The sequence below is a fragment of the Chelonia mydas genome, chromosome 7 (assembly GCF_015237465.2).
Source record: "Chelonia mydas isolate rCheMyd1 chromosome 7, rCheMyd1.pri.v2, whole genome shotgun sequence".
NCBI lineage: Eukaryota > Metazoa > Chordata > Testudines > Cheloniidae > Chelonia > Chelonia mydas.
In genome coordinates this window covers 60,874,680-60,888,036 of record NC_057853.1, presented here as the reverse complement: position 1 = coordinate 60,888,036, position 13,357 = coordinate 60,874,680, and the positions used below count along the sequence as shown (strand labels likewise).

Below are 13,357 nucleotides of genomic sequence, written 5' to 3'. Positions count from 1 at the left end.
TATAATTTTCTGCCCCGTTCTTTATTCTAACTTTTATTTATTTATTTTAAACCACCACTATATATTGAGCAGGGGTTTTCATAGAGCTGTCCACATTGGCTCCTCAAGACTTTTACTTGAGTGGTTACAGTTAATTTAGAATCCAGCAATGTACGAGTATTTCAAATTATACCTTCCTATGTTCATTATCTTGTATGTCAAAAGTGAATTTAATTTCACTTAGCTTTGTTAGATCCCTCAAAGTTGTCCATATCCTCATAGACTTTGAGGCCAGAAGGGATCATCATGATCATGTAGTCTGACTTTGTGCACATCACAGGCCACAGCACCTCACCCACCCACTCCTGTAACAGACCCCTACCCTCTGGCTGAGTTACTGACATCCTCAAACCATGGTTTAAAGACCCCAAGTTACAGAGACTCCACCATTTACACTAATTTTATGCCAATCTGACCCAGGGAAAAATTCCTTCCTGACCCCAAATATGGCAATCAGTTAGACCCTGAGCAGTTGGATAAGACCCAGTAGCCAAACACCTGGGAAAGAATTCTCAGTAGTAACTCAGAGCCCTTCCCATCTAGTGTCCCATCATAAGAGATTGGAAATATTTGCTGCTTGCAGTCACAGATCAGCTACATGACACTGTAGGCTGTCTCATCATACCACCCCCTCCATAAACTTATCAAGCTCAGTCTTGAAGCCAGTTAGGTATTTTGCCCCTACTGCTCCCCTTGGAAGGCTGTTCCAGAACTTCACTCTTCTGATGGTTAGAAACTAATTTCGACCCTAAACTTGTTGATGGCCAATTTATATCCATTTGCTCTTGTGTCCACAATGGTGCTTAACTTAAATAACTCCTCTCCCTCCCCGGTATTTATCCCTGATTTATTTATAGAGAGAAATCATCTCTCCTGTCAACCTTCTTGTTAGGCTAAACAAGACAAGTCTCCCCTCTAGTATTGGGTAGCCTAAATAATTTTAGGCCAGATTTTGCTACTCATACTGGGGGTGGGGGAGGAGGGAGAGCTGGAGAGGTAGTTTCCATTCCGTTTTACCATTTATGTAAGTGTCTAAGACATGCCTACATGACCATGTAATTGTCTCAGTTTATGCAGGTTTTATCTGTGTCTTGTCCTGGCTTTCTAATTCAGAACTAACTTCCTAGATGATTGTAGTGGGCATAATTGAGACCAGGATAGTACCTAAAATTATTACTACATACTTGTCAACTGCATTATTTTGGTCATGGCTACCCTGCGTTTTTGAAATTTAGTTCCAGATGTTTACAGTCCCTGACAATGTCACAGGAAGGTCACATAATTTTTCAAACTGGCCTCTCACTAGTAAGCTATGCCATCCTGAGTGGGTGGGAGGTCTCTGGCTGCCTTTGCTCCCCAAACTCCTTACCATAGCTGCTCTGCTGCCTGCTGGAGTATCCAAAAATGATCCAGGGCAGAAAGCATATGAGGCAGTAAGAAGGCAACCAGACAAGCTTCTGCCTTGCCCGCACAGTGCCAGCTCCTCTTAATGTATAAAAGATAAATATTGAGAGAGAGAAAAGATGTGGTCGTTGGTCTCCCCGGATGGGAGGACAGATGCAGGGTGACATACATGGACACTGGGAGAAGGGAACACAGAGATTGGAAGATAGCCTTCCCTACCAGAAAGACAAATGGAAGGAGTCCCACATCTCTCCTGGTTGAGGGGAGGAGGACAGAAAGGCTACATTGCACTATTCTCCAGGAAAAGAAGGATGAGATGAACCATGAAGATGCCAGAGAAGGAACTGGGCCTTCTCTTCTTCTGTAAAGATGCTATAGTACCTCTCCTTAAGAAGATAACTGCAAGTGGTGAATAGGAGATGTTGGGGGCTAGACAATAGCAGGCCTACATTGGTTGAGACAAGTATCCAGACTACTAGATGTTTTAATCTAAATCCTGAACCTTTAGAGGCCATGAAGAGAGCCATGAAGGAGGAGAGACTAAAGCATCAGAGAGCTCAAGGAAAATAAGGCTAGAAAAGAGGCTATTAGATTTAACTAGGAGGTGATCCCTAGCGATAATCGTTAGAGAGCTCATAGTAAAGAGAATGAAGGAATCAGAGAATTTGAAGACACTTGGAGTAAACTAACTTGCTCAGACTTCAGAGTCAAAGGAAACAAGAATGATGGGCTATAGTTTGAGAAAATGGTGTGATCAAGAGAGGATTTCTTCAGGGTGAGGGATTACAAGGGTGTCCTTGAAATCAGAGAGGAAAGACCCAAGGGAAAAAAAGATTAATTGAGGATGAAGGTAAAGGAGGAAATGAAAGACAGTAAGATAAAGCACAAGTTTTCAAGTAGATCTAAGTATATGGGGAAGTACGAGTAATAAGCTGTCTTTGAGTTACACAGAAACAAAAAAACATTGTACAAAAGTCAGAATTTCAAACCAGGGTAATTTAGTGTCCTGTAACTGTTCCTGCAACCTTTGAATAAAATTGGACATTATCTTTTACCTTGTGAATAAATCAGTTAATTTTCAGGCCAAACTAATCTTCCATACCAAAGTCATTGGGAATGACAAAGGGAACTAAAATGGGGCCTTATAACAGAAGATGGTTATAATCTTAATGTGGGAAAGTCCTTCACCTCTCCACAGTCTAGCTTAGTCTGACCATTACGCACTGCTATATTCTGAAGTGCGGTTGTCGTGTTTTGTGTCACATGGTTCAGTGAAGTGACAGACAAATGACAAGTAAAGGCTTCAGCTGTGGCATGTCTTTCAAGTCCCTGTAAAATGCTACCTTCCCTCAAGTTTGAATAAGTAATTTCTATTCAGCAAAATTATTCCATACATATTATTTTGAAATACCTGTAGCAAAGATTATTTCCTACTTTTATTCATAACTTGCATTGGATTATATTTGAATTCTTATCCAGGGCATCGTTCTGAATCCCTTACTCCCTTACATATATGGGTGAGTGCAAACATATCATTGCTTTATGGTCCCAAAGTATCTAAAAGAGTGTCATAAATGCACATGATGCCTCGAAATGCAGGATTTTACATTTGGATTTGGCTCTGATTTAGCTAGGGGGATATAAAAATCACACAGGGGCAGGCAGCTCCCTATTGAATAAGGCATCTGAGGAGGCTCACAGGCTGCATTTACTCTATCAAGTAGAACATATTACACTTCAGAAACATATGTCATGTATGCTGAATAACAGGTACATAGAGTTGAAACCTCCCACAGTTGGTCAAACAAAGCCTCCAATTCTTTATCTCTGAATATATGTACATTAAATATAATGGGACTAGTTCAGACCTGGCTTAAACAGGCTTAAATCCTTGAAATTAATGGAGTTGTGCCCACACACATTAAGGCTGAATTTGGTCCAATACATCTAAAGTAATGGTTTGGGATTTTTTTGGAAGTCTGCAGTATTCTGGGAGACCAATAATTTTGTGTGGAGGCGCTACTAGCCCCTAATACACATAGTCATGGGGGGGATGGCCCTTATAAATGGCCCAGCCCACCTGTGACCTTACTAATCTGATTAATCAAGTAGAAAGACTGAAGCAAGTCATGACTAAATCAGGACTCTGGGAAGGAAAACAGAGGGCTGTGATCAGTCACTGGGGCAACTGCAGGCCAGAGCTGCAGGGGGAGAGAGCCGCCTGCTGTGGTCCCCAGGGAAGGGAGTTGTGGCTCTCTTTGTTTTCCATTTCAGAAGGCAAAGAAAGTAGGACATGTCCTGCATCTTCTCCACGTGCTCAGAGAACAGAAAGGGAGTCTCCCAGGGTAGAAGGACTGTGCCCAGCTTAGGATGGATAGAAGAGTTTGGGTATTTGTTTTTTTGGAACTTTGTGATAATGAAGGGCTGTTACTGGATGAGACAGACTGTGTGGAATTATTCATTGACCCCGAAGAGGTGAAACAGAGGGAGAGTCCTGCAACGTGACCTCAGGTCACGAGGGGGAGCTCAGGAGGTGGCTGCCCTATTACACACATATTATCCTATTTTACTATATATGCTTTTCACAAAAAGCGCTAAGATTAGAACTGAGCCCTAAATTTTCTATGAAGGTAAAATGGTACTTCCTAAATCCCTAGATAAAATTAGCAGAAAGCTATCAGCCATTATACAGGACAAACCCAGAAAGCCTGGTGTAACACATTCTAATTCTCCATTTAACTTACTTGAAAACAGATCTATTGCAAGGCTGGTTTCTTAGCAGCAGTACCTTATACTACTTCATGGTAGAATCAGGCCTGAGAGTAAGCTTGGAACAAAGTAGTTGTGGCTACGTAGACCTTGTAATGCATTGCTGGGGATGAAGCATTGACTTCAGAGGGAGCACACACTACTCATTTAGCAGTGCACTTAGCAAAAAATTCATGCAGTAAGCAGGTATTGATGTGCCACTGGAGGAAGCCATACATTAGACGTTAAGTTCCACCTACAATTAATATAGCTGAATGTGGGGCAGGAGATAAAGGCAGGAAATGGTGGCCTTAGAATGCAGTGCTGGATGAAAACTCACTGATATTTCCTTCAAGCGAGACAGAAGACCATCTAACTCGATAAACTGGAGCTGGAGTACATCCAAAGAGTCCTTCAAATGTGATCTTTCTTAGCAGCATTTTTGTGATTTTTTTATACAACTAAAGATTTTCCCCTATCTCTGGCACAAGCAACAAGTTATTTCTATGTAAAAGTATAACTTTATTGAAAATGACTAAATTGTGTTTTCTCTTTCTTTAAACCTGGTCCTTTAAAATCTTTACAGACATATGGAATTGAATATATATTTATAGAAGCATTTTGTCTAATACAAGTCCTAAAAGTATAAAGCCGCTTTAATAATTTGCAGCTAGAAATGCAGTAGATATGAAAAACTCTAGTTAAAACTAATTTTCAATGCTAAATCATGCTTGTGAAACTTTTAGATAAAGCATCTTAACTTTAAGTTCTTAGCAGGACTGTCATTTAAATCAAGTACTCAACCATATGTGGGAACAAAATCAAAAAGGGTAAGGCACAAAATGAGTTACGCCTAGCAAGGGACATTAAATAAGAAGAGGTTTTTAAATACATTAGGAGCAAGAGAATAACAAAGCACAGGGTAGGTCCTCTACTTAGTGGGGAAAGAGTGCTAAGAACTGATGACATCAAGAAAGCTGCGGTACTTAGTGCATATTTTGCTCAGTCTTCACTAAAAAGGTTAATTAATATTAACAACAAGGGGGAAAGAATGCAAGCCAAAAAAGGGAAAGAACAGGTTAAATAATATTTAGATAAGTTAGATAAGTATTCAAGTTGGCAGCTCCTGATGAAATTAATCAGAAAGTACATAAGGAACTAGCTGAAGCAATCTCAGAACCATTAGCAACTATCTTTCTCCTGGGGGATGGGTGAGGTCCCAGAAGACTGGAGAAGAGCAAACATAGTACCTGTCTTTAAAAAGTAGAACAAAGAGGACCCAGGGAACTATAGACCAGCCATCCTACTGGAAAGATACTGGCACAAATTATTAAACAATCAGCTTGTAAGCACCTGGAGGATAGTAGGTTTATAAGGAATAGCCAGCATGGATTTCTCAAAAACAGATTATGCCAAAATAACCTAATTTCCTTTTTTGACAGAGTTACTGGCCTACTGGATAAGGGGGAAGCAGTAGATGTGATATATCTTGATTTTAGTAAGGCTTTTGACTGAGTCCCACATGACATTCTCATAAGCAAACTAAGGAAATGTGGTCTAGAAGAAATTATTATAAGATGGGTGCACAATTGGTTGAAAGACCAGAGTATTTATCAGTGGTTAGCTGTCAGACTGGCAGGGTGAATCTTGAGGGGTCCCTCAGAGGTCAGGCTTAGATATGGTCCTATTCAATATTTTCATTAATGACTTGGATAATAGAGTGGAGAGCATGCTTATAAAATTTGCAGAGGACACCAAGCCGGGAGGGGTTGCAAACACTTTGGAGGACAGGATTATAATTCAACATAACCTTGACAAATTGAAAAACTGGTCTGAAATCAACAAGATGAAATGCAGAGAAGAGAAGCGCAAAGTACTTCACCTAGGAAGGAAAAATCAAATGCACAACTACAAAATATGGAATAACGAGCTAAAGGGTAGTACTGCTGAAAAGGATCTAGGGGTTACAAATGGATCACAAACTGAGTCAAAAATCTGATGCAGTTGTGAAAAAGGCTAATATTCTGTGGGGTGGGAGGTTTTTAACAGGAGTGTTGTATATAAGACACAGGAAGCAACTGTCCCACTCTACTTGGCACTGGTGAAGCATCAGCTTGGAGTACTGTATCCCACTCTGGGTGCCACACTTTAGGAAGGATGTGGACAAATTGGAGAGAGTCCAGAGGAGAGCAACAAAAATAACAAAACGTTTACAAAACTTGACCTATGAGGAAAGGTTTAAAAAACGGGGCATGTTTAGTCTTAAGAAAAGAAGACTGAGGGAGGACCTGATAACAGTCTTCCAATATGTTGAGAGCTACTATAAAGAATAATGTGATCAATTGTTCTCCATGTCCACTGAAGGTAGGACAAGAAGTAATGGGCTTCATCTGCAGCAAGGGAGATTAGGTTGGACATTAGGAAAAACTTTCTAACTACAAAGGTAGTTAAGCTCTGGAACAGGCTTCCAAGGGAGGCTGTGGAAACCCCATCACAGAAGGTTTTAAAAACTGTTTGGACAAACACATGTCAGGAATGATCTAGGTTTACTTGGTCCTGCCACATCACAGGGGGCTGGACCTGATGCCTTCTTGAGGTCCCATTCAGCCCTACATTTCTATGATTCTAATAATCCATTATCTACTTGAAAAATATTCTGTTTTTTGCTCTGCCCAACTCCAGTTCTTATCTTGCTCTCAACTACTCTTCAAGCTGTCTCTTCTCACTGCAAATCACTGTATCCATTTTAGAGATTTAGTTCTTCTTTAAAAAAATCATGCAAAATTTACAAAGAAACAAACAAACAAAAAAATAGAATGTCGTGTAATAGTTGACTCAGGACTGACCTTTCCTCATGCCTAAACAATGGTTATTTCTCCACACATTCTGGTATGCTTACAAACAGCTAGTCTAGCCATTTCTTTTTATATTACACTTGTTTTTAAGTCTGGTTAGTTTACACTGTGCTTTATTCACAGAAGTACAAACAGGCATTTCCAAATTACTCTGTGCTGTCCAAAGCAAGCTCTGAAAACATTCTCAAATAGCAGTGGCTTGGCTCAGCTTTTTCCAGTTTGAGTTTCACACAGGCATTATGTTTTATTATTTATGAAACATCTAACGGAGGTTATTCTACCTTCCCTTGATGTCGCTTTTTGGTGCTCGGAATTTTTTTTCAAACCAGAAGAGAAAACAATAGAGCGGACACGTATCAAATTTTATATATAACCGTCAGCAAACTTGACATGATAGTTATTGCCAAGCATGGGGCCAACAGGAGATAAGATCATAATCACTGTGCACTTTACAGATGTGCTCTAATCAAATGTGGTAGATTTAGGATGTTCAGAAAAAACTATGCTAGAATCTCTAAGCAAACGCTAATGGAAAGGTTAATATGATGGTGGTTAGTGGACACCAGCAAAAGTGGTTTGTCACTAGGATTGAATTTAAACAAGGCACATTCAAAATCTTTAGCTCAAGGTGGCAATAAAAATATATAATGGGTTGGCTTAATACACTACTTCCTCTTTTTCTTTATTGTCTAGCTACTACTGGGTCCCAATAATTTGTTACGCTACATGTGATACTTGGAAGCATCTGCAAAATTCATTTAATTGACAGAATAAATGGAAAATGTATTTTTATGCTAACAATACAGATTATACAAATGAATCCGGACAGTGATAAAATGTCTAGATTTCTACAAAGCAACTGCAAGAATTTATGACACACACATTGAAATGGGACAGTTTTAATATCCAAAACATTAATATACCTGCTAGTGAATGATCCTAAAGAAATCTAAATCGGGGAACAAAAGATATAAATATTTCCCTCTTCTTTTGTACACAATCAGACCCACACAAAAGTCGCATTTCTCAAATTAACCTATAGGGTTCTAACTGTGCTGCTCTTATTAATGCCAATGGGAGCTGAAGAGTCAAAGCTCTATCTATACATTTGTACTAAGAACATATAACTTTGAGTTGGTCTGATTCCCACTTAAAAGTGCTGAAAGGGATTTACATGTGCTCTGTGTTGCAATTTACATTTCAGTAGCATCACTTAACTATCAGTAAAATTAGTACAGTTGTCGTCACAATAATTATAGTGTTTAAGAACTGCACATTTGGAGATGGCACTACAGTCCTACTGCTGATAAAGCTCCTGATCAAGTTATTGTACGTGAATTTAGCCAGTGAGGAACTATAAAAAAGCTTAGTCATTCAAATAAATACATCAAGATGATAAAGTTGACATCAAAAGCTCTGAAAAATCACTGTAAAATCAACAGTGTTTACTTCAAGAAAGTGAGTGTTAAGTGAAGGTTGTACATTTTGGAGAACACAGACGGAAAACACCAACTTGTGTGCGTGTGAAAACAAAAACTTACACTACCCTTCCAAAAGGGGCTGTTTGTAGAAGCAGGGTTCACATTAATCAGTTCCTAACCATTTTATTTACAACCTTTCTAAAATTCATTTGCATAATGATAATCCGCATGTGGCAGGGTTTAAGTTATTTAAAACGGTGTTATATTTCACTGTTTAGTCTTGCTTCACCACTGCTTTAGCAGCGAATCCTTATGGAGTGTAATGCAGCTAATGAGGTAGCTTTTTAACTGAACAAACTGACAGGTCCCATATCTGCAGAGGCAGCTTGAAACCGTGCCCAACCTCTCGGCTTCCCAAGAGGCTTTTCAAAATTCAATAAATAACATCTGTAGGCGATGTTGGGTGCAGACCTAGCAGAGTGCGTCATAACACTGAGCTGGCAGAACAAAGAAACCATGACGACTGCCAAGTTTCCATGGCAACCACTGCGAGGCTTGGAGAGTATAATAGCATATCAATCACTGTCCAAAAGAACTTCATTATCAGCAAGAAAAAAACCTTTAGGATCTGTTTAGTGTGCAATTGTGGGTTAACTCACCTCAAAGCCTTGCTCTCTGGCTAAAGAGGCAGCTTCCTGAAATAATAAAAATAAAAAACAGTTAATTATAAAGTGCTAGATAATGAAGAAATAATACATTTTGAAACTCATTCAGGCCGTCTTCTCTTTTACACAATTATCTCAGTATATCCATATACAGTTGCTCAATTTTGATACTTGCACTAAAGGGCTCCCCCCGCCCCATCCCCAGCAAGACAGCAGGGTATTATCAATGGACTTCACAAGTTACAATGAAGAAGGTGCAACGTATGTTTTTCTTCAAGCAGGCAAATTCACTTCTGGTTATAGTAACTTTAACAACCAACCCAGGCATATGGCTTTAAGATATATTCTTAATTAAAAAGCATCATGTCCCTATTTGTCTATTAGACTTCAGGATATATAGGTCATTAAGCCTTTTAAAAATCATTTGTCATCTACTGCGCATTAAAAAGATAGGATTAGATATTATTTAAACAAAATGAGATCAAACCTTTGTGGCAGAATCACATGAACATTTCTAAATACTCAGATGTCTTAATCACAGTGTCAGGCACTGTAACTATGTTCCTTTCCTCAAAGAGCAGAAGAAACATCAGGGAACCACAATGTCCTTGTTTCTTACCTATGTTAATTGCTCCAGTCATATCTTTTGTGTTTCAATGAAAGCAGAGACATAGAGGACGATAGCAATGTTATTTTCCTATCCACTTTCCAACTTACAATAAGCAAATATTGCAGACAATTGTCAAGAGTCTTTACACCTTAACTTGCCTTCTTCCAAATTAACTTTGCCAAGTGATATTAATAGATGGATGGGTCTTGAGCTGGAATAGCAAGATGATCCAACTAAATTAAAACAACTACCATACCAAACCATTTAAGGCAGTGTACTTAGACATACTATCAGTATCTCTAGGACAGCTTTTGGTAATGCTTCACTTTTAAGCAGTACACTGGGGAGGGAAAAATACACATTTGTGAACCTATATAACCTGCCAATTTTTTGACAATTTAAGAACTTGAAGTGGATGTAATTGATTACAACAGTAAGGTCAGGTTAATAAAATGTGATAAGCTGAAAAGCACAACTCCTCAGGCTGCTCACTGCGGAAATATAAGGCCGCCCAGGTTAGTCTTAGCTGATGTTGACAGAAAAACTGAATCATGGTCCTGACAATTGGGTGCAGGCAAGGTTAGCCACTTTGACAATTTACTTACAATAGAATTCCTTCTTGTACATCACATAGTCAATGACATTTGCTAGCCAGGCTGTCAAGGAAGAGTGTAGGGTTCAAAGATATCATGCAGTGTTTCCTAAACCAGCATGTCATTAACAAAGCCTATACTCATATGAAAAAAGGAGTCTGCAAGCTTCTACTATAAAGTGATGCACGTACAATGAACTGCAATACAATCAGGAAAGGCTTAGATGGGACTGGGACACAGAAAAAGCAACAATGAGAAAAATAGAGGGGTGATAAGCTTCACAGATAATATAAAAATGAACTAAAAACCATGTATTGTAGCCAGATTACATTTTTAACCTTGGTTTTTAGTTATAAAATTGAAATACAAAGTTATACTGATCTATCCCGATGGGCCTTAAAGAAGGCCCCAGAGCAACAAGACATTAACATCTGTGTTAAACTATTGTTTGGACAGGAAAGCGGATACCAGTACACTCTTACATCTGTGAAGTGCAAACTATTGCAGTTAACAGTATTTTTATTTCCTTATATGGGAGAGAGACTTTAAGGAAATTCATCTTAATTTTCTGGAATTGGGCATTCTCATATAATACATGCAGCTTGAAAGCCCTGGCCCATGCACAAAAATGTGTAAGCACTTGAACAACACTTAAAACATATCTTATCTTCCGATTTTCCCCTCTTATAGCTTCATCTTTTATGCTGGTCTGCTGTCTCTACAGCTACATAAGTGACGGTAGCTAGTTTATACAACCACAGATTTGTCTATAATGAACCTTCGATCTAAAGATGTTTGAAAGTACCACAGAGCAACAGCAGTGTTTGTCTCTCCCTTGACCACCTAGCCCCCAATCAACAAAACCATCAAAACAAGTTGTCTTGTGGGCTTGATCCTGAGATATGCTCAACACATGCAACTCCCTATGAAGGATCACACCCATTTAAAAATAACCTTAACCTTAAAGCCCTCACAGTACAGAAAATAGTAAAGCTCAAAACACAATACTGAAGATTTGCAGACTGGGTTTGCGGAAGAGTGAAAAATATTAGTTTTAGGGATAGTTCAAAGTAAATTAACCAAACAGAACTGGAGAGGATGACCCCATCATACCTTAATGGGGAGGAGAGGAAGAGGCATTGTCTGGCTTTCCGGGGGAAGGGGAATAGTGCTTTAGGAGTGGAGGGTGGGAGAGGGGCTCAGAAGCCGCTGCAAAAGTGGGAGTGGGTCAGTGAGGTGACACTGACTCACCCCCAGGGACTGGAAGGGCTGGGGATTTGAAAAGGGGCAAGCCCAGTAGAAGAAGCCCCTTTTCTCCAGACCAGGCGGAGCAGCACTCACACTCCCTCCCCTTGACAAAATATCAGGTTTGGTCAGGACTTGCTGTGAGCATCACACTAGTCGCTCCTTTCTAGGGGGGTTGGGAAGGAATTTTTTCCTCAACACCAGACTGGCCTAGGTGAAGTGGGTTTTTTTGCCTTCCTGGGGGGCTTTATTACAGTGAGTAGGGAAGGGAGCTAGGTTATGATGTCGCAGCTCATTCTGTAAGTTTGGGGTGGATGTCCTGTGCAGGTACGCCATAGGGAAGGGCTACAGTTACCAAAGAAATGGCTTGGTAAAGGACTTAAAAAGGAGGTGTTTGTTAAAGGCGCGGAATGGGGGGGGGGAGGTTTGGGGCTCCTGTGACTGGCACAGCAGGGAGCCCTTTCCTTATAGTACATCTTAATCCTTGTTTGAGGTGGTGGGAAGGTAAGGTCCCAGCAATTGGTTGGCTGGGGGACCCGGATGGAAAAAAGGGGGGTTGGCGTAAGCCCCCATAGCTATTCAAATGACCATGGAGTTACCTGCACTGTAACTGTAGTCCCAGACATCTAACAATAAAGTTGCAGCCCGATTAAAACCATATCAAGTGTCTCTTGTTGTTCTTTCAGTATAGCTGGACAATCTTTAGTTTCTATTCACAATAAGAGTGAAAGAGGAAACAAGCAGTCCCCATCTGTGCTGCCTCAGGGTGCCTCATACTGAGCTTCACATCACTAATGAAGTAGTCAGTTTAAAATCTAACCTTAGAGTGGCTGTAACATGTGGAGTCTGCTAGGGTTATGATAGCCAGTCAGGGCGTTCCCTCATGCAGGTGATAATCAGTATGATAATCACTATATTTACAGGCTTTCCATTTTATATCTGACATCAGGAGTCACAAAGAAGGAAGGATTAAGGAAATAAACAACCCACTCAGAGACTTTACTGCTCCCTGGAGAATGCAGCATCTTCATTCATGCATGACATGCGACAACATAAAGCAAAACAGCAACAAAACAGAATTTTCTTAGGAGGCTGGATAGGTTTTTTCCCACTTTTGATAAACTTTCACTAACTCATATTTTCACAACACAACACTTACTTTTATAAAAGCTTCATTGTGTGCTCATTCAAACTATGATATATATTTATAATCATCATACTCTCATTTATACCATCTTTGTATTGCCTATCACAACAGATTTGTTACTGGATAGCCCACACTAGAAATAGAACTGGTTTAACAATAACGCATCATCAAGTTGGGAAAAACATTCCTTAGTAGTACATGGAAATTCACACTGTAAAACTATGTGTACAGGGTAGTTTAACTTGAATAACACTGTATCACTAAAATTAACACTGAACAGTTTACACAGGAAAGGGGAGATAAACTAAAGAGATAACAATAAAAAACGACAACTTCCTTTAGTACCTACCACTGCTATTATACTACATCTCTTTTGCTAGCTTAAAACCATTTACACGTTTGCATGTATTTTATTGCTGTTAGTTTCCTAGTATTTATTAAGTGGAGCTGTCTATAATCTGGACTGAAACTAATTGTATCGTGGCTTGTTAAAATACCAAGGCTTTTTATAACCAATAATATAAAACTATTTGTTTATGAATAAACAGAAACATATCCTCCAAACACAAGTTTAATTAACCTCTACTTTGTTATGGCTATTTAACCCCCTGTTCAGCAAGAATTTTATGA

At 39.4% G+C, this 13,357-nt stretch overlaps 1 protein-coding gene across 8 annotated transcripts in view; it reads right to left on the bottom strand.

Annotated features, from left to right (window-relative positions):
* The window catches only part of ADK (adenosine kinase), a 555,104-nt gene that overhangs the window by 78,516 nt on the left and 463,231 nt on the right, over nucleotides 1-13,357 (bottom strand). For all 8 annotated transcript variants that reach the window (XM_037904414.2, XM_037904411.2, XM_037904417.2 and 5 more), the window contains one exon: nucleotides 9,127-9,162. In XM_037904414.2, the coding sequence (XP_037760342.1) occupies nucleotides 9,127-9,162 (36 nt within the window). The remainder of the gene's footprint in view (nucleotides 1-9,126; nucleotides 9,163-13,357) is intronic.